Below are 24378 nucleotides of genomic sequence, written 5' to 3'. Positions count from 1 at the left end.
ACTATATATTAATGCCTCTTCGCCTCTGCGCACTGATTACACCTTTCTCAATCAACCATTAAGACGAGGACCGCGTTCTTCATCACGTATATATTTATTGCTTTCCATTTCTTTCTGCTAGACGGCATTTCGTTACGAACTATTCCCCTAGGCCTCCTTCGCATGTTTTCTTCCCCAGAAAAGTTGAACATTTCTGATTTACGTGGTCATGACTAGATGTTATAACGGCCTTGTACATACTTAATTCCTAATACTCGCCAGTGATACCCCTTGAAGTATATATACCTGCATACATACAATAAAAAAGTAATAAAAAAAGAAGTTATATTATCGGTTACCGCATGTTTCCCTTTGCTCCAGAATACGCGGTGTACTCGTGAACAAGACAATCCAGCTTGAGGAATCAAGGAAAGCTTGCAGGGCCTCTGTGAGGCCGGAGCAACATACATAGTTTGGTATATAGTATGATAGTAAAATCCAACAAAACGTGACAGCTTCAAACGCCAAACAGGCCAAGCTTATTACAAAAGGGCCAAAGCATTGTCCAAACGCCCCAAAGATTCTCAAAACTGCCCGCCAAATTGTTGCCTGACATCACACAAGTAGGAAAAAAAAGAGCCTGCCCCTATCCGCCGGGAATATCACCTCTTCTCTTGGCAAACCTCTCTAGACTCTTCCCGACACCCCAACCATCCGCGAGCAAGCCCCCGACATCCTCCAAACCCAGTCCGCTCATCTCCGGATAAATCCCCCACACAGTCAGCCAACCCACAACGCAAACGCCGGCATAGATCAAGAATGTCCAACCGGGAGAAATAAGCTCCATGAGCGGCAAGAATGTAAGTCCCACGATGAAATTTGAAGCCCAATTGGTCGCTGTTGCGAGTGCGGAGCCAAGCGAGCGGACTTGGAGGGGGAAAAGCTCGGATTGCTGCCAGGGAACGTTTCCCAGGCCAGATGCATAAGAAGCGGTGTATATTGTTAGGGAAATGAGGATGAGGATGGGATCGAGGCGGGATTGGGTGGCGGCTTTGTGATTGATTCCGCTTGGGGAACCTTGATCCGGAGATGGGGCTGGAAGGTTGGCCATGCTGGGGAAAACGGCTGCGCATAGGATAAGGGCGAAAGCCATAACTGGGACTGAGTAGAGAAGAATCCGTCGGCGGCCGATGCGGTCAATGAGATAGAAAGCTAGGAGGGTGAAAAGAAAATTTGTCACCGCCACGGATAGTGAAGTCAGAGTTGGCGAGGCGAAAGAGAGGATATCAAAAATGGTTGCTGAGAAGTACATTAGTGAGTTGAAACCGCATAGTTGCTGTAAGCCCTGTAGCATGCAGGCTATTGTCAAGGCACGACGATTAGCAGGGACCCGGAACAGGCTGGTCCAATTCTGTGATATTGGAATCAGCCACTGTGGAAGTGAGCTGCCCGAGGTAGCGTCTCGCACATGAGTTGATATGGGGCCATCTTCATTGATTTCAGTTTCAATCCCATGGATAATCTGGTCAACCGCCTGCTTGACTGAGTCAGTATCGCCATATACTTTGCTTAAAACTCGACGCGCTTTGACGTCTTTGCCCATTTTCATCAGCCACCTTGGTGTCTCCGGGAGAAACACCAGAATTGCTAATTGAACCAGTGCGGGAAAGGCGCCTACACCAACCATCCACCGCCAACCCGACGGTGCAGTTGATAGCAGCCATCCAACCACATAGGCCACCACCTGGCCACCAGTGATGAAGAGCGCAAGAACAGTCACTAATCGACCTCGGATGGCCGACGGGGAGAGTTCGGCAATGTACCTAATATGATAGCAAAGTAATAAATTAGCAGGTCATTCATTGAATCCAACTTGATGCACTTTTCCCTCCGATCTGGGGGCAGCTTAGCATGTGCAAAATAGACGAACACGCGAATGCACATACAGGGGCGTAATCAAGCTGGCGGTTCCAACAGCCAAACCCACCAGGCTCCGTCCAACGATCATCCCGCTGACCTCAGACGTGGCCGCTTGCCAAAGCGCCCCGACGACGAATAACGCATCTGCAATCAAGATAACGGGTTTTCGTCCCAGTTTATCTCCCAGTGCACCCGCGATGGGGCTGGCAACGAGCGCAAATAAACTTGTGCATGATGTTATCAAGCTCTTATCCAAGGTGGTGAGTTCTCGATGGGACAGATCGGTCTTGATAGACACCAAGGTCGATGAAATGACGCCGGTACTACGTTATCAGGAAAACCCAAGTCAGGATAGTTTAATGTATCATAAGCAAGGGTATATGTAAAAGAATTGCATCCCCGGGCCGGAGACCATGGGATACCACAAAAAGTAGAAGAACGTTGCATCGTACTCATATCCAAACAGCAGGCCGCTGAGTCCTGCCGACAAGGTGAGCGCCCATATAAACCATGTTGCAGAGACACCATTTATTGATTCCTCAGCGACGGGCCCAGTGCCGCTACGAGCTTCTTCACCTCCTGAAAGATTTCTCGAGCCAGATCCAGCCGTGCGGTTATGCGGGAGAAGCGGTGCGCCGGGGTTGTAAGTGTGGTCGTCGTCTACGGCCTGCATTTCTTCAAGTTCGAGTCCTCGGTTGTTTTCGTCTGCATTTTCTGTTCTCGCTGCTGCTATTGACTGAGAATGAAGAATCTGCATGCGAGACTTGTTATTGCGTCGGTTACGAAGAAGCGCAACAGATGAAGAGTTCGCGATAGACAAGTTCATGATGCAGATGTTAGTTAACTAATGGCAGGCTTGGCAGGAACATCGGTTGGGCCAGACCAAACACAGAGATGGATGAGATGGAAATTATCATTTGATATACAGAGTACATTGAAGGATAAGGTATTTTCTTGTTTTATGTCTGAAAAGTGACAGTTATCAACATTTAATTGCTGATTATCCAGTTCACCTCGTTACAAGGGCTCACAAAAATCACAACTGCTTTTTGCCTTGTGTTAATCCCTCAAGTCACAACCTCAGTGCGCAGCAGCAACACCAGCTGCATTGGCTTGCTCTGAAATCCTCTTCTTGTACGCATTGACATCTCCAGAAAACTTCTCAACTGACCCCTTGTCACAAACCCAAAGGCTGGTGCAAACATTTTGGAGTAGAGTTACATCGTGAGAAACAATCAAGACTCCTCCTTGGAAATTCTGAAGTGCTTCAGAAAGTGCATCCATGGCTTCGATATCAAGATGGTTGGACGGTTCATCAAGCACCAAGATATGGGGATTTGTTAGGGATATGCATGCAAATGCCACACGGGACTTCTGACCTCCGGATAGGAACTCAAGCTTTTGAAGGCCAGTCATGCCAGTAATTCCGAATCTATAGTATGGTTAGTGTTATATCATTAGTTGGGAGCTGTTCATCACTTACGCTCCGAGATGCCGTCTGTATTCCTCGTCCGTCTTCCCTGGGTAGTTCTTAGCCATAAAGCCAACTGCGCTTGTATTCATGTCCAACGCGTCGACGTGGTGTTGCGCAAAAAATCCAATCCGAAGTCTGGGGTGTTGAGAGATAAGTCCCGACGAAGGTTCGAGCTGACCGGTAAGGAGTTTCAAAACCGTTGTCTTTCCAGCACCATTGGGTCCAACAATGCCGATTCTCGAATCTAACTGCACATCAAGGTCGACATTCTTGAGTAGTGTTGTATCTTTGGTATACCCAAAAGAAACTTCAGTCATTTGCACGATTGGGGGCGATAATTTCTCGACATCTGGAAACTTAAAGTGGACGACATATTCGCTCTCAGGAGGCGCGAGAACAGGCATCCGCTCAAGCTTTTTGATTCTGGATTGAGCTTCAGCAGCTTTGGCAGCATTATATCTGAATTTATCAATGAAGGCTAGAAGCGGTAAAATCAGCAAATGATTCCCCACCAACTTGGTTACTCGAATGAAGATACCTTGCAAATGGGCTCTCTGTGCCATTTGGTTCTCATATTCTCTCTTGGCATTCTTCTTCCGTTCTTCCTTAGTAGCATAGAACGAATCTGGTTCGTGTTAGCTTATTAGATGCATATTCAAGCCGGAGCCTCTGCTTACCGAAATTGGCGCCCCTGTAGTAGTCTAGTCTCTCGGAGTGTTGATGGATAATGTCCGTCGCCACTTCATTGAGGAAAGCCCTGTCGTGCGAAACAACCAAGACTGTGCTGGGGTATGTTTGTAAATAATTCGACAAGAAAGTGATGGATGGGACATCCAACATGTTTGACGGTTCTAGGAATATTAGCTATAGAGCTTGACGTTTTATAGGCAGAGTTCGGAGACCTTACCGTCAAGTAACAGAAGGTCCGGTTCGCAGAACAGCGCACGAGCCAAGGCCAAACGCATTCGCCAACCTCCAGAGAAGGTTTTTGTCGCATATTGTTGACGTTCGGGGGAAAATCCCAAACCTGCAAGAATACTAGCTGCGCGAGGTTCGGCTTTGTCGGACTCCATCTCTGCTAATTTGGCATGGATGTCTGCAAGTGTGGTATCAAGCGCCTCGCGTTCTTGATCCAGTTTGATTGCATCTTTGGACGTATCAGCCATTGTTGACCTTTCTGTGTCTATTGTTGCAAGTTGAGCCACAATTTTCTATAAAGCAGGTAAGCGATTTATCCCAATTACGTAGGCACGGCTTTATCGGGATCGTCTCACATCTTGATCCGCCAAAAGGCGCTTGCGCCAAACGTCAGCGTCAAGGACGGCTTGCAAGGCCGGGGTATCATCGCCCCGTATCTAGAAGAAACGTTAGCATATTCTTTGCATGTTTGCGGAACGGGTACTGACCTCTTGCTCGACGTGAAGGATGGAGATGTGAGTTGGGATGGCAACTTCTCTACGGCTCAGGGCCCGCAAGAGTGTACTCTTTCCGATACCGTTCTGACCAACCAAGCCATACCGCCGCCCATACGCCAGAGTTAGGGAAGTGTCGGTCAATATTCGCGTTCCCGAAATGGAGACGTCGATTCCATCGACCTTGATGTCTTTGCTCTTTGACTGCGCATCTGAGCCCAATTGCAAAGGATTAACTGCCATGAAGAATTCTTCGTAGGACTGGGTACTATCGGGCTCATTGAGTAGTTTTGATGCCTCATATTCAACGTTCTTCATGGTCTTCTTATCTTGTTTGGCTCTGATTTTCCGTTCTGCCTTTTCCAATTTCTTCTTGTCCACTCGAGACTCAACCTTTCTAGAAGCCGCGGCTTCAAGGTCAACGGACACTCCTGTTAACCCAAGGGTTGAGGAGATGTTTCTCTGCGATCCGACATGAATTGTCTGATCAAGCTTCTTTGCGGCAAATGGCATCTGCCTGCGCTCAGCATCCACGCCATTTGCAGCGCTCAGAGAGGAAATGAATTTTTCCACTAAGTTTCGAATTGCGATTTCGTTTTCAGGAGTAAAATTTCCAGAGGCAGAGAGCAGCAATGAAGTTACAGTTTCCGCGGCTTCTGATAATGGTGATTGAGCGGAGGACTCCACATCCTCGACATAGGCCTTGGATGCGTGAGTCAGATAGCCCTAAGAAGCAGTATCAGTATATTACACTCGTTTGCCTCTGATACCCTTCTGAATATGAACGCAAACTGACCACTGAGTATTCTGATATCACATGGTCGATGCCAGGGATCTGCGCCTGGATTTCAGACTCCATGATTAAACTATGTAGTTAACTAGTTGAAGACTATCTGATTCGTACTACCGAGCGCAGAAGTAAAAAAAATGATCGTCTGAAAACTGCAAGACACGGCACAGCCAGACACGATGATGAAAGGTTTTGTTGTCGCGGCAGGTCAGCCATGCTGACTAATGGCGTCGAGTGAGCTTCCAGCCGGCATTTCAACCACTTTGATCTAACTTAGTTACTCTGTATGTTATGCAAAGCATTTGAGCTTCGTAGGGCAGGATCAGGAACCAGGGCTGGAGACTGCGTGATAGTCAGAATCCGAAGTGCCTGTAACACCACCGATATGTCCTGAATGCGGATGGGTGCCTCCCAGGGCCATTTTTGATCCGTTTCTTCCGTGCTTCGTAATTCCATCTCGGCTCAGCCCAAGTTATGGATCCATGCACTCCGGAGCAGGAAGATTCGCCATTCCCTGTTTGAGGCTTCTCCAGCATGGGTGGCCCTCCATGACAGGGCCCTAAAGTAAAACTGTGGGTTTGGGTGGGTGTGAAGCTTTGCTGATTGATTAGCGAACCTCGTTTTCCTGGCATCTTCGGGCTGGAGCTGGATTCATCATCATCGACGTCCGTCGCATCGCGGAGAGAGATGAGATGCGGAGCAAGGGAAGAGTAGTCATGAGGAATATTCTGTAAGGGGTAGCGAGCACCACAATTGGCTGCAATCCCAGGTCCATGATGTTTTTGATATCGACTTGTGTTCTGAGATTGGGCCCTGGAGAACTCAATCCTGCATAACCACGGAGGACGCCGTGCGCTTCAGACCAGTTGCGAAGGCCAGATTGGTGCCACCAGGATCGCAGGTTTGACCATGAGTCCAAGCCAATCACCGGCGCTCTTTGGTTGCTTTTTTCCCGCGTCTGGGTTTGGCGCTGAAAACAAATCAGCAGCCAGCGATCCGCGAGCCCCCCTATCTGGACCCTCGTTCCACCATAACAAACGAATCAAGCCCGCCGCCTCTTCATTATTATTATTAAAAACGCCGCAGGGCATTTGCAGTCAAGCGCTCCGGAGACGAGCTGGCCAGCTCACACTCTGATTCCTTCAGTTTCCTTCTGTGCCGGTTTGAAACAGCTGTGGGTTTAAAGTTGGTCCCTCCGCGAGGTTGGTTGTCCAAGGCTGTCCGGCGATTCCAGCGCAAACACCCCGGAGCACAACCCCCCCCCAAAATAGGATAGCCATCAACAAACCTTGGTCCAAAACACCTCCTCACTTTCACGGCATCACCACGCACTTGTCCGAAACACTCCTCTCTTCGGCGACCCTGCTGGCGATTGTCTGGGACTCGACGCTTCGACCTGAATTCCCCCAGAGCACCGAATCCCCCATCTCCTGGCCAATTGATGTTCTAGGGATTCAATACGCGCCAACAGCGATCAACGACGACCATGGAGAGCATGTGAGGTATGCCTCAACCAGCTGGTCGGGGACTCAACCATCCATGTGGCGCTGGGGTTTTAATTTGACTATTTGACGAAGATGGAGCATGTTTCAACAGTAAGTGCTTCAAGAATAAATGCCCAATCTGCCCCAAGCGCGTTCGCTCGCTGGCACCTTGTCCTCTGATTCCCCTCCGGTATATGAGGCGCTTGATGTTGCGCTCCCCCTACTGTTCGTTTCGAAAGCTTGGGCGATATCCATACTTGACTGCCGTGTTCTTTTCTACGCTAATGACTGATTGTTGTATTAGCTCTGTGCTGCCGGCACAGTTGGCATCGCAGCCACAGGGTTCGCTTTGGGACGACCTTCGCCGACAAAACAACGCCCGTTAACCGCCAGAAGAAGACAATCTTTAATCGCCAGGAGCTACCACTCGCCTTCAAATAGCGTTTTTGAGTCCCGTCCTGCAATCGTCGCCCACGGTGTATCGTCCAGTCCTTCGCAACAGCAGCCATTTTCACAGAATCAGACTGGCCACCTGTCTTTGGACGAATGCGTACACCCACAGTCGAACAATTTGACGCACCAACCGAGTGATAGAACTGGCCTACGCCCCCGTCGTCGGACATATGTAGGCCCAGGAATCAACATCACCGAGGGAAAAGGCACAGATGAAGTACTTCCGTCGCCCACTACTACCGGAAGGCCGTCATCATCTTGGATAAGGCGTCTTTCGACAATCACGTCTTCATTGAACGGAAGCTCGGTTTCCGGCTCGCGACCGCAGTCCCCGTCGGTAAACAGTTCCACCACGCCCTTTTTCCCATCGCAATTTCCTGTTCCTTCGCCCAACAAACTTGTGAAACGCTCAATGTCCTCACATGGGCTACAACCGCACTCGCCTCATAATCCTGCACCTGCGTCTTTACATCTTCTACGCCGCCCGGCAACTAGTCACCAACGATCGGCACATATGCGCCACCGTTCATCCACCGATAGTCGAGTAGGGCTAATACCCCCCCAGACACTTCCCGATTGCCCTGTTCAAGGTGAGAACAGTACTCCCAACCTACATCACAATGGATCATGGCGACCGTACTTTAGCAAGTCTCGTCATACAAATCTTTTAGACAGCCACAGCAAGCGACGAGCTACGGCTTCCAAACATCGAACCCGTTCCCCACATCGGCATATAGTACAGTCCAATGTTCCTCCTACTTTGTTACTTGCTTCCGCCATCACTCCGGAACGAAAGCCCAACCCTACACCCAATCTAGACCAGCGAAAGATTCACAAAAGCCATTATTCTTGGGATCCGGTGGGACCGGGGGCCAGCCCATCTGCAAACCAGTCTACCAGCGAAATCGAGCCATTAAAAACCTTTCCTTCCATGCAGGAAACTAGCCATGAGGAGTTTGCGTCCCCGTGGACGATGCCAAGGAATATGGCCCCTCGATCTTCCTTCACACAAACCAATGTCTACTTGGAGATTTCGCCAGTGGACATGTCCGAAAGATCCAAAACTGAAAAGCTTAACGGAAGTTCTATGCGCATGCGCCGGAGAGGAAACATCACCGATCCAGATATTTTTCGGCGCCCGAGTACTTCGTCCCATGCAGAGTTGTCCGCTAGCCGTTTCAATCGAGTTGGCGCCACTACCGAGGAGTTTATTCCAAAGGCGCGTTTGCGGCATCTCCCACATTTTACAAACCTCCGATGCGAAGCCCTCAATTTGGCGGCCGCTGCTCCCAATTCCCCGGGGTTTGATAGCAAGCCATCATCCAAGGGATCTTCTACTCCTAGTTCGCCGACTTCTACAGGGCATCCAGCGGAAAATCGTTCAAATCAGCGGCACTCGTCTGCGGCATCGGATCCTGCATCAACTTTAGTTGGGTCTGATAACGATATCAAAGTGTTCAGCTCTGGGGAAGAAGATGACACTGACTTTCAGAGTGACATTGCCTTCGATTCATTTCCGACTCGTGCAGCGAGTAGCAGCAAGTCAAGCCGGCGTGGCCCGCGTATTGAAACTATTTTCGATCAACCTAGCTCAACTTCAACCATGACCACAAAATTTGTTTCTCTAGCTAACGAAAATTGCTCTTCCAAGGCTGACACCACAACCAATCACTCGACGGGCGTTAGTCAAACTCTCAAAACGTACTCTGGCAGCAATTCCGCATTGCAGTATGCGGAAAAGCACTCACTATCGGCTCAAACAGGGCTCCTGGACAAGCCTTGCGATTACGATACAGGTCTGTTTTTACACTCGCAGCGTTTGCGGCGGACTACAAAACTTCCAAATAACGACACATCGCAAAGCGATGATAGCCCATTAGACCATCAACACACGGTTTATCCGGAGCCGCTATCCGCAAATCTTAGGGTCACTTCAAATATATCTAGAATCTCTACGCATCGTCCGCATTCATCGATAACTTTGAACGAGAATTCCGAAAAGAGTTCGCGATTGTGTCTTTATGATTGGTCCGAGCAACAAAAGGTTAAGAAGGACGATCAAGGTTCCGGAACCAGGCCACGGACTTCTCATATAGAACAATTTCTTGATCTGCGCGGCGGCAGGACTGCTATCCGACGTACATCTAGTTCTCTTCATCTTCGAAGCCAAAGTGTACCCCTCTCCCAGCACCCAGTTACTCCGACGGAGCCAAATGGCGCTAAGAAGTTCGCAACTTGGGGTTTAGGGAATAAGGGTGCCAGCGAAGACTGGGATGGCGACTTCGATTTTGGGGACAATGACCGGCTGTGCCAAACAAACCCTTTGCAGGAAAGGCAAGATAACCTCCAGGAGAGCAGAACAGTCAAGGTTCCTAAAGCCATCATGGAACGGCAGGAGAGCGTTTACGGTCAATTCAGCCACGTCCAAGAGTTGACCGTTTTGGTTGAGGAGCTTAAACTGCTTCGGGCTCGCGCCAGGGCGATGCATATCACTGAAGGCCCTTCAAGCCAATTGTGGAAAGAAGCTCATGGCATCATCAGCCTGGCTACTTTTGAGGAAGGCGAAGACTATGAACATGAGCTAAGGATAAAACGCTCGACTTCATCACTCACATTCAGCCTTGAGGACTTTGAAGCCGAACTAGAATCCACTAAGCCAATGGGGTTGTTTGACTCTGTAGCAGTTGCTGATGACCAGATTGATTTTCCTGGAACCGAATACCCTTCCCGCAATGAAAGGCAGAGCCACCGTCCACGAACAGATTCGTCTACAAAAGCAAAATATGTTCTCGATACAATTCACCGTGAAAGGAAGCTGCGTGACAATGGTTATGCCAGAACGGGTGCTGATGGAAATCAGAAACTGGCCTTTGACACTCAATCCCTTCGAGACCTTGTTATACGTGCAGGCGTTGTTACGAGAGCATTGAAAGACGTCGTTCGAAAAGCAGAAGGAGTCTGTGAGCTCTCTGAGATCGATACACCAGTCCCGGATCCTCCATTCAGCAAGATTTTCAACCAACCGCAAGGCGATTTGTCCACCTTGAGCATCCATGCTTGAGTTTTCCTTATTGAAGCTAGATAACCATTTGCGATGTATTCGCTATCTTTGTTAATGAGAATGACCTCAATGATCGTATGATTCTTACGGCATTTTCTACGACTTTGTTCAGAGGAAAAGAATTACCTGTGCATGCAGTTCTGATCATCGCTTTCCCTAGTTAACTCTTAACATTCCTTCAGCACCTTCGGTATTTATTTCTTTCTTCTTCTCACTTTGGCAGTTGGCTTTCTTCTCTCTTGTAATTCTGCAACACGGCCTAAAGATATTCCCTTTTGTTTTAACTTCCAAGGTTCAAGGCGACCCCCTTTTTATTTCATACTCTTGTTTGACTATCTGCTTTCCTGTACACGGCATTTTGCTGGCACCGGCTGGAACATTGCTCAGATACCCCTAGGATACCTGATAATGGTGGACGGTTGGCTTCAGGTGAATATAGGTGTGAGGCCAGTCTGTTCAGGTTTGCATGGTGTTTTGTTCCTGTCTTTGGGGTCTGTATTACATTTTTGACAGGCTTCTTGGCTTTAATTGCCTTTTCTTGTGTTGTTTTAAATTAAAAGCTTGAGTGCTATTTGATAGAAGGCCAAAAGTCAAGCATGGACACCCACTCTGGATCCAGGCTGAAATGATTGATGTATGTACTTTAGCCATTAGGGATCTTGACACAAATAATATGTCTGATTCTGTCACAATGCAAATGCAAATGTGCGAGACTACTATTTCCAAACCCAATTATCCTGTTAAAATTGTTGCAGTTACAAATGTTCTCAAGAAGTAGTTCTGAGCTGGTTGTTGATGAACATCTGGTCCTACCACGTGAGTTGTTCTGCACTTGGTGGCTAGTTGAACCTCCAATGTTCCAATTAACCACAACTTGTCAGTTTGACCAACTCATCAGTGGCTTCAGGTCCTCTGGAATAGCCTGAACCAATTGCTGGTTTGCAATAATGCTCATGTTATTTAATGCAGTGGTTATATCTCCCCTGGAACAACTGCTGGCTCCTATTCTGAGGCCCAGCCCTTTGGCAATTGTACGAGATGTTGATACCCAAAGTCTTCTTAGCTGAATGTAGCTGGCTTGTTATGGGCTTTCAACAGGAAGAATATATCTGTGCAAGGCATCAAGCTGACAAACTGTCGTCAGCCTGCAGTCGTCTAGGCGACTGGGTTCTGATGGCTTCTGTTCATGTTTGGCCCAATATAAGAAGCGGGCTGCGGGCAGTGGCTCAATTGACTCTATCACCCATCTAAAGTAGAGCGACTAAGCGTCTATTTTTCAAATCAATCCTTTTCGACATGAGTTCTGTTGCCCACATTCTGTTTGGCTTCTTTTTCGTGAACTGATTCTTCTCTGTTCACTCGCAGCCTCAAACATAACCTGGATGAGAAAATACGTATCAACCTCGTTACAGCTTCCACTTGCTTCAAAAAGCCTTTGACACGTTTTGCACCCCAATCTTTTCCATTATTTTTTGTTGCATTTGCCCTTTGCTTATACCATTTTTTGTTTCCCAAAATGTCGCTATCCCTTATTCCTCCCCACTTGCGGATGCCCGCCGAGAATCGAGGGACGCTTCAAGGTTTACCTAGCGAGGTAGAGTGATATTTATTTCAAGGGGATGCCAGACTGAATGCCCAACTTACCTGTCTGAACCTAGATGATACAGAAAATCGCCTGTTTTTTGCCCACAGATCGGGATGTGGGTAACTTGATGAAGACCTGCAAGCGCTTTACGGAAGTGCTTACACCACCGAGTTCTGGTATTTGGCGCTCGATGTTTTTGAGTGAATATGATCCATACCCGCCGGACAAGACTTCCATAGAGATTAAATGGGAGTACCAGTTTCGACGAATCATTTTTAGGAAGCCCATCACCTTCGAAAATGGTGAAGGTGACAGAGAAAGTCTATGGCTGCAAGGGGTGTCCACCCTTAATGAACGGTATAGGTTATCCCCCTGTGGCCATCCGCCTTCAACTAATATTGCTCTATAGAAAGCTTCAAATACTTTGGTGAAGGAGATGTGAAGCGGGGAAGGACATCACTGAATGTTGAAGTGCTTACAAAATTGCTCGAGGATAGTGAATTTTTTCATCGCCCCATCGTCGGCTATAATACCGCAGTGCCAGCAAAACCGAGTCAGTTATTCCTAGGAGTCCAAATATGTCTTACACATCTAGCTTTGAGGCTAGAAAGGCCGTTTCGCGCCCTCCGTGAGGACTACGATATTGCAATTGCATACGGCATTTCATCGGAAGGTAGACTCTCGCTATTCAATGGGGGGCACATTGACCTGGAGCAGCTTCTGCATGTCAGAAACTTCTGGAAAAGGCACTTGACAAGCTCCGAAGAGTATAGCTTCCGTCCCTCCTATAAAACCGCGGCTCAACCTAAAGCCTGGGATGTTGCTTTTGGGGAGCGACTTGAGTTTGCCACCAGCTGGACGGGATATTATTGTCAGTAATCGCTCGTTGGTTTTCTGTTCGACTGGCCTAACTTTTTCATAGCCTGTATACATCCGTATACGGGAATAGAGAACCTTTTAGAGCGTCAAACTTGCGCCGACTTTGGAACGCATATGGAAAGGATTCCCCATGTGGTATGTAGAACTCGCCGAACACCTTTGCTATTTGCTTTCCGTTCTAACATCGTACCACCAGTTTTTTAAAATCGACTCTGATCCAATACTTCCCGCTATGCGCCAGTTATTGGAACATGCGTTCCCAAGTGCCCCTTCTGCCTTTGATCGAGAATGGTTCTCTGCCACATGGTGGGCAGAGGAAGAGGAAGACTATTTATACTCGATTTTAGGATATTGTGAGTCGCTTCCTGGGACACACGGCGGCTCTCCTGGTTGGAGACGGGCTTGTTTCATGCAATACGAATGGTGCACAATCGGGTACGAAATATTTGAGGACTTGGCAGATTTCTACCTCCTTGATCCGGACCAGTGGAAAAATTATTTTGAGTGGGTTACTGGATACGAGGCGGTGATGCTTCCAGGTGGCCAGATTATGATAGGACGGTGGTACAACATGCAATCTGACCCTGTATGGGAGGGTGGCCCGCTTATCTTCTGGAGGGCACCTTGATATTGGCGGCGGAAGTAAGATGGCCTTAGACAGCACAACACGGGCTGATTCCGAGAAGATGATTGAACTAGGTTTCTTTACTCTTGTGTTCGCTATAACGGGCTAGCCGAGGTTCTAAAATTCATCATCCTTCTATTATAGGGAGGCTTGAAAGATAAAGACCACGCCGGATTGTTCTCATACAGTTAAAGCAATGGCTTAGCAAAGAAAGGATTGCTTATTTGGTCCACATTTCACTCTTCAATGTCCTTCACTTTTTCCCATTCACCTTTAAGGTTCTCTTTCCACAAGCTAACTTTGTTATCACCACCGCTGATAGCAAGGATATTCCCACTTAAGCTCCAAGAGACGCGCCAGACAACGGCATCGAAGTGAAGCTGGTGGCTGGCCCATTCGTTAGGATTTGATGGGTCAGAAGTCCAGATTCTGACCGTCTTATCCTGAGAAGCGGAGGCGATGTATGATTTTGAGAGAATGCTTGGTGACCAGGAAACGTCGCGAACCCAGTCAGTGTGGCCTTCAAGAACGTTCGACGTCACATATGCTTTTGTCTCGGGGCTATATAAGTGGTTAGATCCAAAATGCCATCATGAACTCCACAAAAGACGGGAACATACTTGTAATCCCAAATCTTCACCATATTGTCACTTCCACCCGTCACAAATCTGCGGATTTGGCCTGTATTGGCGGTCGCACTGATAATCGATCCCGGTGCGGCGGCCGGTGCCCAGCTTACAGAGTTCACGCCCATACCGTGAGCATGGAAGATTTGGTGTGTCCAGCTGTTGTCCCGAAATTCTAGAACGCTAACGTGTCCGTCCGATGAAGCGCATGCAAGGAGGCAACCAATCTCATGTGGAGCCCAGGATACCATGTTAACAGAAGCTGTGTGGAGGGAAAAGTCGAAGACTCGGCTCCAAGAGCTTCCTGTTGAGGCGGGGGAGCCTTGTTCCCGCCATATTAAAACCTTGCCATCGTAGGATGAGGACGCGAGGATAGTGCCGAATTTAGGATGTGCCTAGATAATATGACAATTAACAAAATGTCGTCGTTCGTAGAGGTACGTAAGAGGAGTTCAGTATACATACCCACGCAACACACCACACAGCTCCTTCATGTCTTCAGTAAAGGCTCAATTAATTTTCTGTGTAGCAACCAGCGGATAGAGGATGTATTCTAACCCTTTGAGTGTCTCAACAAGCCGATGTGAATCACCTTCCAGCTCAAATATCTTTATTGTTTTGTCCGAGGAACAAGTCGCCAATCTCCGGCCATAGTAATCAATTCCAGCATCGTGCTAGAGACGGTCAGCAAGCAGTCGTAGAAGGCTGACAGTGTCGGTATTTCATGGTAGACGCGAGCAGAAGGTGCTGGTATGGAAAATCAGCGAACAGGGCACGTACAATCATATCATCATGACCGGAATTAGTTATGACTTGTGCCTGAAATGTCAGTGAGAAAAGCGTCTCGAGAATGGGTAAACAACCAAACGTACCATTTTATAGCAGTACAGACTATGCTTTGAAAACCTAGCTATAAAAAGGGCTTGCTATGCCTGTACAATGGGCGTTTAGAGCGGAGCGTGCAAGATCAGTGGTGCCTTTTGTCGAGATGCGACCTTCATAGCTGGCCAAAATAGCCACCACCAACCCCCTGCCTCGATCTAATCTTATCGATCAATAACCGGAGTAAACTAGCTCCGGTTCCGAAACATCGTGTTACATAAGCCACATGTTCGGCCATTTAGGGAAATTCTAACCGGCATCCTTTCCATCATCGCCTCGGTTGAGAGCCGCTTTCAACAGTTCCATCTCGTCTCTCGCAACTCCAGCAGCTCTGGTCGGATGAGACAAGTGAGATGCTGAATATCTCAGCCAGTTTGCTTCCTGCTTTTGGTTTTCCCGCTATACCGCATATCCCCTTGCCTACGCACCGCTAAACCCGCTAAGCTTTTTGTTACTTCGAAACCCCGGTCGGCTTTTAATCATGGCAGACGCGCTCTGTGGACCTTCGAATCCGCTTCAGAATTTCCAGAAGCATGCTGCTACGGATAGAACTCTCCAGCAAGACCGGATCCTTTCGCGTCACTCTCCTGCACAGGTGAGTTACCGATCTACAGCGGCAACCAACCCGGTCAAGTTCACTGACCGTGGAACATTTTAGGGCTTTCGATCTCATAGCCCAAACGAGGGTGTCTTAGACTCTGAATTTCAGTCTTTTGAAGCTGGGTTTTCAGGGCCGGCCCTCTCAGATGCGCACAACCCGCCGGTTTTCCAGCAAGCAGGCTCGCATCTCTCACCAGGAAACTACACTGGGGCGAGTTCCGGATGGGCTCCCGACTTTCAAAATCTCCATATCTCACCTCCATCAGCGTCCACTGTGCAACATAGACTTCAGGCACAGGCACCCACCCACGGGCCCGTTTCATCTGGTTGGCATAATGAATTCATGAATCATTCGCAGTCAATCCAGCCGAGCTCAATGCCGCAGAAGCAGATGATGCATAGCCCCCTGATGAACAGGCAGTTTCAGCCGATGAGCAACTTTTCCAGCCAAATGGATAGCTCGCAAATGTTACAGCCACAAAACTCACAGGCTACGGAGGTTTTTGACGAATCTGCTTTTGAGGCCGCATTCGCTGAAGCCCGTGCGGAAGTTGAATCACAGGAGAGCAAATTACAACAGGTGGATGATGAACCTATGGATAACGTCGCGCCACCACTTGAGACTATAAGAATAGGCTCGGATACAATTCTAGCAACACAAGAAGGGGTGGACGAAGCGGAGGAACTCGCCAAGACAGCCGGGCAATTGCTCGAAAGTGTTAGCCATGACCAAAGTCAAAAATTCAAGGAGAGCAATTTCCTTGCGCTGATGCGGCAACTTCGAGATCGCGAGGTCACGGTCGAAGGCGACGAGTTCCGCCAAGTCAGTACCCTTCCATGAATGTCTCGGTTACCCACAACGGACACTGGTACTCGCCGAAATTCAGAGGGCAACGATCGTTTGTACTAATGTACCTCTTAGGCGGTTCAGCCCCTTCACCCAGGCGGACCCTATTACCCGGAGCAGAGGAAGCTGTCACACAAATTCGATGTTGAGGATAAACAAACCACTCTCTTTCATCACGACGATCCTAGTAAGTTCGACGAGCCTAGTCCGGCCACGGACTTCGCATGAAGATCGAAGTTATCGTCTTCCTAAGGACCGGACTTCTTGGGAACCGTAGATCTTCGGCCACTCACTTCCAGTTCTGATCATACAGGGGCAGGTTCTCCGCACCTCGGCGACACCCCCAAAGTTGACAGCTTGTCCGACTTCCCATGCGGAAGACCTAACGGCACATGGGAGCCAAACTTTGTCCATCACCGAATTGGCTATCCCTTACCTTGTCTCTCCCAGCGCGGTTTAGATGCTCATGACATTATTATTTAGGGAGCGCTTGTTACGACTGAGAGATGACGCAGCTGGGTTATAAAGATCCTTTTTGACACGGGAATAAATATGTATCTTAGACCTTGGTTCGAACAACTTAGCAGCCCGATTGCCTTCTCTAATGGTAATCTTTCGGCAAAGATTGGGAGTCCATGCCCATGGCAATTTCAGGGACAGGAGTAAATCCACAAGAGGGTATTGCGCTGTAGCTACAAATCTTTGGCCTTGGGGCATTATTCACAATAATATATCTTTTAAGCACTTTTTGTTTGGAGGCAGTCCATCAGATGGCAACAGACGCTTTAATGGACTAATTTGTTGAACTAGTAAGGGAGTTTTAGCCTCCTAGACAACCTGTTTGTTTTTGCCTGACACTCCACAGCAATGCACTCTTCTTGAGACGAAAGGAGGAAACCGAGGATTCGTTCTGAAAACTAATGTCCAACTGATTGCTGCCCTTCATTCTGATAACGTCCTACTGCTCGAGTTCAATGCACAAGCCATTAGCACCTGAATTAAGCTTGTAAGCCTCCAGCGCCCAGTTGAAATGCAACCCATGACAGCTTTGACATTGCACAGGCAGAGACCACACGCACTCCCTCAATTCAATATTGATACCATTCCAATCCGCTTTGTTGGACCGATAGGATTCGTCATTCGACCATCAGGCGCTGCCATATCGTGAGCGCTTCACCTTCAACACCGTGGATAACGACAACGCATATTCTCCTCCTCCACCACCTCCTCATTCCCCTTCCTCCAGTTCCTCCTCATCTAACCCTCCGTCTCCTCGACCGCCGCCGTTTTCGTCGCTTTACCTCGTTCCCGAGTCTGAGCTTAGCCAAGCCAAGAGCACAGTCACAGAAGCAAGCGCTCCCTGCATTCCTATTTTCGCTCCTGGTCCCGCCCTCGGAGAAACCTCGACCTGCTCTTCACCCGCAGCCACATCGTCCGTTGTCGCGGATACCAAAGCTGCACTTTCGCGAGACAACAAGGGAGAGTCTTCTGCTAAAAGCGTAGACGACGCAGAACCGCCGCCGCCTTATACGGAAGGGTCGAGCCCACTGTTGTCATTTACGTACGTCATGGCGGCTGCGGGAGGGGCTGCGAGTATCATCACTCAGGTGCAGACGGGAGGGCCGCCTCTGAATATACTTGGAGGTACGTTTCAGGCTTCATTCATACGCGGCTCGCGGTGACTGCTCTGGGTGCTTTGGAAGAGTTGTTTCTTGGTGGAAACTGACGCAGAACTCGCTGTAATTGGGATAGATATTGGGGGAGACGAACCCATTACTCTTGATTTACGGTTCGTATTCCTTATAAGAAATTAACGCTCAGTTTGTATTGAGAATGCTGATTTCTACGTCTATAGTGGTACACGGTTCACCTTATCGCGAGATGAATTGCTCACTTTACCGGAGTTTGTGTTATTATCTCTTTTCCCCAACGGATTACTTCCTGATAGCCATATGGCCGGCTTTCAAGAAGGGGATGTATACTCCATCGATGTAAGTTAGCCAATGGAACATGGTTTTCTTAAATTCTCCAACCTGGCTGCAATGAGCAAGATTCTGACACATCTTCACCAGTACGACCCTATATCCCTTCAATATATGCTTGACTTTTTTCGGTCGGTAGCGCAGTCAATTCCGTCTTCATCTCCATCCCCGACTACTTCACCAGAAGGCGAACAAATCGATTCGATGCATAGCGGTACCCGAGATATGCTCCAGGACCGTGCAGGCATCATAGTCCTTCGCGAAGATTTGGACTTCTATGTAATCCCGCCACATGCAGGGATTGACCATCCCGAGATGATGGAGATCAAACGGGCGGCGGGCAAGGCATTACTCAGGCAAGACGGAATCTTCTCTGGACTTAGGAAAAGTGACGAGGCCGGAACGACTGAGCAGCATCTAATCGAAATGCTAACAGCTGGGTGAGCTAAAGTTTTCAATCCGGTGTTCCCGTCATTTGTTAATTTCTCCATGTGTCTAGCGGCTTCAATCATGATGACCGGTGGGGCCATCGTGCCGGGGAGCCCAATAAAGCCGTCATATGCAGCTTGGGGCTGGCGAAATTACGAACTGATATTAGAGGAGATATCACGGGTAACAATGCTGTCGGTATGGCACAGAAATTACTCCTTTTTTGGAGAAAACCGGCTCGCCGGTGCTGGTGGGAAGGGGTCGAGCTGGAGGGCATAGAGGGTGTAGAGGGCAAACTCAAAGTTTGGATTCGAAGAGTTTGGACTCTTGAAATGGTGCGTATACATAATCCCTGCCCTCATATACGTGATCCGAGCCGGAATCGCATGGACTAATATTTTGCATAGAGCGTAATTGGGCTACGTTGACAAGCGGCAAGACAAGGGCTCTGTTCCCTTCACCCTCTCGGGATACCGACGTTGTAGTTTGATAATTACTGATGTTATCTTCATACCCTTAGCATCAAAGATATGGTCTGCTCTATGGTTTTTTATGTCTTAATCAGTTTGCCACGTACTAGATATTCCCCTAGTGTTACTCTTTCAACTTTTCAGATCAAGCGGCCGTTAATTGATCCGTTTACATTCCATTGGCTTGTTTCAAACAGACCTCAAGCCCTAGCTTTCCATATTTGGCTTCGTCAATTGTTGAGAATCCATTTCTTGCATTCTACCAAAGATGGCCGTGGCTTTATTAAAATACCCCCGCTCCTCAACCTTTGGAATTACTCTCGACTACAGTCGGTCGATAATTTTGTTGGGGCAAATCGATAACCAGCGTCCTCCATATAGTTAGTGGCTGTGCCCGTGAATGAATATATTTCCTTTTAGATTGCTTGTTAAGGGACCTTGTTAATTGGAGGCGACTCGTTTACGGTATCTTAGGAAAAACTTGCTGTACTCGCTTCGGTATCCCTCTCTTCAACACCTGCAAGGGGAGAGAGAATATTCTTTTTCAGCCATGGCCAATAGACAGTTCTGCCCCAGGCTCTTATTTCGTCGAGGACGCAGAAGATTTGGAAAACTCCGCAAAACGATAACGTATCTCCCATGCGGATCGGCCCATAGATTGTCTGTCCAGAATACTTTCTGTTACTGATTGCAACAATTGATCTAGAAGGGCTAGAAATGGATGTCCTACCACGTCACCATTGTCCGCCTTCATGCCAATTATTAGATTCCATATGTGGCCTACCACACTGATGCCAATGCAAGGCAGAATCTCTGGCCTTCCCTGTTTGTTTGAGACTTGATCTGCAAGTTGTTTCAGCAGTCTAACTTTTTCTAGACCAGCTGCCATCCACGTGACAAGTTGCATGCTGGAAGTGTAGTAACCTCCTTCAGGTGTCTTTGCTTCAAGGGCAACAAATTGAGTATGGTATCCGATGAAAGGATCTTCTGTTTGAGAAAGTAACAGGCCACGTTGCGTTTTGATAGCAGCATTTGTTATTGAACCAACTTCCTCATTCTCCTTTGAGAACAAGACAAGAAAGTCAACTTTCTTAAATGGAATTTCATGGTCAACAGTCGGCATTAAGGATGCAGGACCTATACCCACAGATTGGCTAGAGATTTATCACGTTAACAGGAGCCGTTGAAGCAGTTATTTATTGGACTTACACTTCAGCGACTCCAAACAAACTAAGATCCCCTTCGCTGGAGACCGGTTCCTCTATTCCGCTCAGGGCAGACCGGACAGCCTTCAACCAGGTACTCTCATCCGCATACTCGACGCGAGCAGTATTTACATGTTTATAGGTAGCGGTCATCATATCGAAGCGCTTGATATCTTGGAGCGTTGGAGCAGGTGTGCCGCTGGTGCTTTTAGGTTCCGGGAGCAAAATTTCATCTGGATAAATGCTCTCAAGACGTTCCCTAGGTTTCAAGCCACAGATCAGCCCATTACACAAAGCCCTCGTTGATATGCCACAAACGCACCTCATCCAGGGAGGAATTGGGGTTTCCCGGCGTAGGATAAAATCTCGGAAGAGACTTGTGACGGATTCAGGGCGATTCTGTACGCCGAATGGAACACAGGTGATTGGCGGTTTGGCGAATTCAAGTAATCGCAGCTGGGTCCTCGAGGACGATCTTCCAGAGTGCGGAGTGGCGAGGGAAGGCGTGGTGACTCTGGCGCACGCGGTGTTAGTTCCACCTACAATACCGCATTTAGCCTGTTGCCCACTTACGTTGTCTCCAGGTGCATAAATTCTGGCTCTGGTTCATTCTCTGTCCGTTTACGTTTCCCACTTCGACTGGAGTCGGGTTGTTCTTCAGCCGCAATCCGTGCTCTTCGCTTCCCAACGGCTGTAAGCCTTTTTGTGGTGGGTTGAGCTGCTTGCTGCTTGCCCTGAATGCGCCTCGATCTGCGTGTGGGAGCCATGTTTTTTTGGGGGAAGCTGAGGAATTGTTGAGCTTGAAGCAACGAGATGGTAGGAGAGGTTTATTGCTTGCCTTTTCCGCCTAGCTTCGCCTGAGTGTAGAAGGGGCTTCTGTCGCGTGGAATACAACGCGTTGTTTACCCCCTCCAACCATCGATTAATCCATTGGGATTTTGAGTTACGGCTCATCTTGAACCTGGACGCCCATTTTACATCCCGTAAGGGGTCACATCTAGAGCGAAGTTGGGCTGTGCTGATTTAATATAATCATGTATACATTGAACATAGTCTATATTCCTCGGGGAATACAGTATCGCATCTCAAGAGGTCTCAAACCACAAGCGATACTAGGTTGCCTAGTACTCTTAAAGTCGCTCATTTGCATATCCCTGTCAGAAAATGAGAAAGAAAGAGGCTGCCTAAGCACATATACACCCATAGGGCTTCTCAGTGGACAGCACCTCATCCACGCTGTCTTCTGAGGTTGATGTCTGTCTGGTCAAGCGAGCGTCATTGAAATCCTCGCTTACATAATCCCATAATCTTCGCTAACTAACTGTATATGGACTGGTCGAGCTTGGCGCTAAAGCTTGGCCCAGCATCGCGGTTCCTTGTGCGCTTTGGCTGTTTTCGGGCAACGAAAGCTTTCACGTCACGATCCCGCGGTTTTGCAAACATTTGGCTGCTTTTGCTGTGGTTTGAGATACAAAGCCTTAGCTTGTTGGCATTTAGCCGAGTTATCTGAAAGGGAGTCTTCTGATCTTTTGCTAGATCTACCAGTCTTCATCACACTTGATTCTTTTTGCGCGCCATTCCATTCCATCGCAATATCTAAATCCTTGCGAGAAAATGCTCTATACACCTTAGCCATCTGAAAATGTCGTTTCCTTTCGCGTCCGTTACCTCATATTCTCCGCGACTTCGCCAATATGCAAACGCCCTCTTGACACCGATTCTTCCTGCAACGCCAGCTTCTGCTGTCCGGACAACAAAGCGCGGGACAGCCGCCATTAACTACGCCGAGAATGATTTCGATGATGAAGAGCTCGATGACAATAGCGATAGTACGCGCCGGCCAACGGGGTTAAGAAGCCTTAAGAGGGAGGAGCTCCAGCCGGACCGCGGACCTACGGGCGAGAAACTCGGAACCGAAATCTTCGCTCCCGCGAATGTGCAGCCGAATTTCAGAGAATGGGTGATTAGAAGGCGACCGAAATCAATGTAAACCGAAGTTCCTTTTTTTAAGGCTGGGAGACGTGCTAACAATCGGTTTCTTACGTTGCAGGAGGGAGATTCAAATAACGGGGCATGGTTTATTGCCTCTGAATTTGGTGCCCATCCGTATTGATCTTGAAGTACCGGCCCATCAACCACTTGAGCCATTCCCCTTGCCGCGAAACTATCTAGAAATCGGCATAAACCCCGGTGCTCCTGCCTACCGAAAACCCGAGGCGGCCCCACCGTATCGGGTCAAAGACTTTATTCTCTGGAATCTCCATGAGCCATTCCTTACTCCCGAAGAGTTTGCAATAATATTTGTGCGCGAATTGGACCTGCCAAATTTGCCCGTGATGGTCACGGCCGTGTGCAATCAAATACGCCAACAATTGGAAGAGTATGCGGGCGTCGCAATGCATCCGATCTTCCAAAAGGCACCAGCTACCGAAAAATCGAACAATACCCCAACCCAGGCACAACAAGTCGCAGACACTCCTACGTCAGAACAGAGATCTTCTGCGATACCAGCTCATCGGCCCGACTCGAATCAGAAGAAATGGATATCACAACAGATTTCTCCCGACGACGGTATATTCAGCACAGATGACGCGTATCGCTGCATTGTAATTTTGGATATTACCCTGCAAAACAAGCTGTACACCGACAGGTTCGAATGGTCTCTGCTTCATGATCAAGGTTTAGCAGACCAGTTCGCTCGTAAGACTTGCGCGGACCTTGGTCTCGGGCCTGAGTGGGTAAATGTAATCTCACACGGCATTTGCGAGGTTGTTCTTCGGCTAAAGAAGGATGCGTGTGAAAGCGGTGGTTTGGTAGGTATCGGAGGAGATGGGGCTGAAATTGACAACCAAGCTGCTCATGCACGGGAAGCTGGTTGGAGATACGACCCAGATGGGCTAGGAGATGAATGGGAGCCGAGAATACAAATTCTGTCCAAAGAGGACATTGAAAAGCGCGAAGGAGATCGAGAACGTCAGATCCGAAGGCTTCGACGGGAAACAGCACGGTTTTCCTCTACAGCTGGCATGTCCTTGGAATTGACACGTCAGAGTTCTGGGGGCTATTTTGATCTTCCGGATCCAGATACCCCACTGGGTCGAGGGGAGCGAAATAAAAGAAGGCGTCGTGCCCGAAGTAATAGTCCCACAACCGGGACGGCTGGGGGCCGTGGGACACCAGACCTTGGATCCATAGCGGGATATGGGGGCGGAGGAGGCACGTTAACAGATGGGTAAGAACTATTCGATTCTCGGCGCTAGAAGGCTGTGAGTACTAACAAGATCCTAGAGAAAGGCAAAGCTGGCGATGCATGCATTGCGCTTGGCCAGGACACGCCACCTGGGCTGCCAGAGATGGGCCTGAGGGACCAAAGGTATGCTCAGCGCAATCAAATACATGCTCTTGCAGGTTCTAATCACAAATTTGCATAGGTCCTCTGCCAAAATTGTGGCGTGGAATATGAACGAGATGGCCGATTGCCAACATGGTCGAAAAGTCTATTCGCTCCTCGACGAATCCTTCCATGATGCGTATACGTTTAAAACTCGGTGTATTATACTCACAAGCGCGATCCAACGAAAAACTTATTTTTGTGAAGTTTTATTGCTGGAATAGTATGGAGTCAACGGGGCCACATGATATCCCCGTTGAGGCGTGGTCTTTTTTATTGGCGCG

At 48.5% G+C, this 24378-nt stretch overlaps 9 protein-coding genes across 9 annotated transcripts; 5 read left to right on the top strand and 4 right to left on the bottom strand.

Moving 5' to 3' along the window:
- Positions 1-625: 625 nt before the first annotated feature.
- On the bottom strand, positions 626-2725 carry UREG_05647 (itr1 protein; the record flags this gene model as incomplete). Its single annotated transcript, XM_002584912.1, has 3 exons — positions 626-1802; positions 1926-2222; positions 2322-2725. The coding sequence occupies 3 exons, from the start codon at positions 2723-2725 to the stop codon at positions 626-628; spliced, it is 1878 nt and encodes a 625-aa protein (XP_002584958.1).
- Positions 2726-2979: 254 nt separating this feature from the next.
- UREG_05646 (protein GCN20) lies at positions 2980-5644 on the bottom strand (the record flags this gene model as incomplete). Its single annotated transcript, XM_002584911.1, has 7 exons — positions 2980-3331; positions 3383-3998; positions 4051-4152; positions 4281-4584; positions 4648-4728; positions 4780-5511; positions 5582-5644. The coding sequence occupies 7 exons, from the start codon at positions 5642-5644 to the stop codon at positions 2980-2982; spliced, it is 2250 nt and encodes a 749-aa protein (XP_002584957.1).
- Positions 5645-7152: 1508 nt separating this feature from the next.
- On the top strand, positions 7153-10573 carry UREG_05645 (uncharacterized protein; the record flags this gene model as incomplete). The annotated part of the gene is made up of 2 exons (XM_002584910.1): positions 7153-7170; positions 7364-10573. 2 exons carry the CDS (start codon positions 7153-7155, stop codon positions 10571-10573), a joined length of 3228 nt encoding a protein of 1075 aa, XP_002584956.1.
- A 1516-nt stretch (positions 10574-12089) lies between these two features.
- Positions 12090-13665, top strand: UREG_05644 (uncharacterized protein; the record flags this gene model as incomplete). Its single annotated transcript, XM_002584909.1, has 6 exons — positions 12090-12167; positions 12232-12466; positions 12568-12711; positions 12754-13029; positions 13081-13172; positions 13234-13665. 6 exons carry the CDS (start codon positions 12090-12092, stop codon positions 13663-13665), a joined length of 1257 nt encoding a protein of 418 aa, XP_002584955.1.
- Positions 13666-13898: 233 nt separating this feature from the next.
- UREG_05643 (protein transport protein SEC13) lies at positions 13899-14539 on the bottom strand (the record flags this gene model as incomplete). The annotated part of the gene is made up of 2 exons (XM_002584908.1): positions 13899-14223; positions 14283-14539. The coding sequence occupies 2 exons, from the start codon at positions 14537-14539 to the stop codon at positions 13899-13901; spliced, it is 582 nt and encodes a 193-aa protein (XP_002584954.1).
- A 1112-nt stretch (positions 14540-15651) lies between these two features.
- On the top strand, positions 15652-17077 carry UREG_05642 (uncharacterized protein; the record flags this gene model as incomplete). Its single annotated transcript, XM_002584907.1, has 4 exons — positions 15652-15765; positions 15829-16593; positions 16693-16804; positions 16917-17077. 4 exons carry the CDS (start codon positions 15652-15654, stop codon positions 17075-17077), a joined length of 1152 nt encoding a protein of 383 aa, XP_002584953.1.
- A 514-nt stretch (positions 17078-17591) lies between these two features.
- UREG_05641 (uncharacterized protein) lies at positions 17592-19456 on the top strand (the record flags this gene model as incomplete). The annotated part of the gene is made up of 7 exons (XM_002584906.1): positions 17592-17623; positions 17864-18261; positions 18349-18406; positions 18473-18608; positions 18690-19039; positions 19099-19363; positions 19436-19456. The coding sequence occupies 7 exons, from the start codon at positions 17592-17594 to the stop codon at positions 19454-19456; spliced, it is 1260 nt and encodes a 419-aa protein (XP_002584952.1).
- A 622-nt stretch (positions 19457-20078) lies between these two features.
- On the bottom strand, positions 20079-21470 carry UREG_05640 (uncharacterized protein; the record flags this gene model as incomplete). Its single annotated transcript, XM_002584905.1, has 3 exons — positions 20079-20652; positions 20708-21217; positions 21277-21470. The coding sequence occupies 3 exons, from the start codon at positions 21468-21470 to the stop codon at positions 20079-20081; spliced, it is 1278 nt and encodes a 425-aa protein (XP_002584951.1).
- An 875-nt stretch (positions 21471-22345) lies between these two features.
- UREG_05639 (uncharacterized protein) lies at positions 22346-24230 on the top strand (the record flags this gene model as incomplete). Its single annotated transcript, XM_002584904.1, has 4 exons — positions 22346-22689; positions 22754-23935; positions 23992-24076; positions 24135-24230. 4 exons carry the CDS (start codon positions 22346-22348, stop codon positions 24228-24230), a joined length of 1707 nt encoding a protein of 568 aa, XP_002584950.1.
- Between the last annotated feature and the right edge of the window lie 148 nt (positions 24231-24378).

The sequence above is a fragment of the Uncinocarpus reesii genome, genomic scaffold (assembly GCF_000003515.1).
Source record: "Uncinocarpus reesii 1704 scaffold_3 genomic scaffold, whole genome shotgun sequence".
Lineage (NCBI taxonomy): Eukaryota > Fungi > Ascomycota > Eurotiomycetes > Onygenales > Onygenaceae > Uncinocarpus > Uncinocarpus reesii.
Note: the sequence above shows the minus strand (reverse complement) of the source record. Positions and strands in the feature narration are given on the sequence as shown.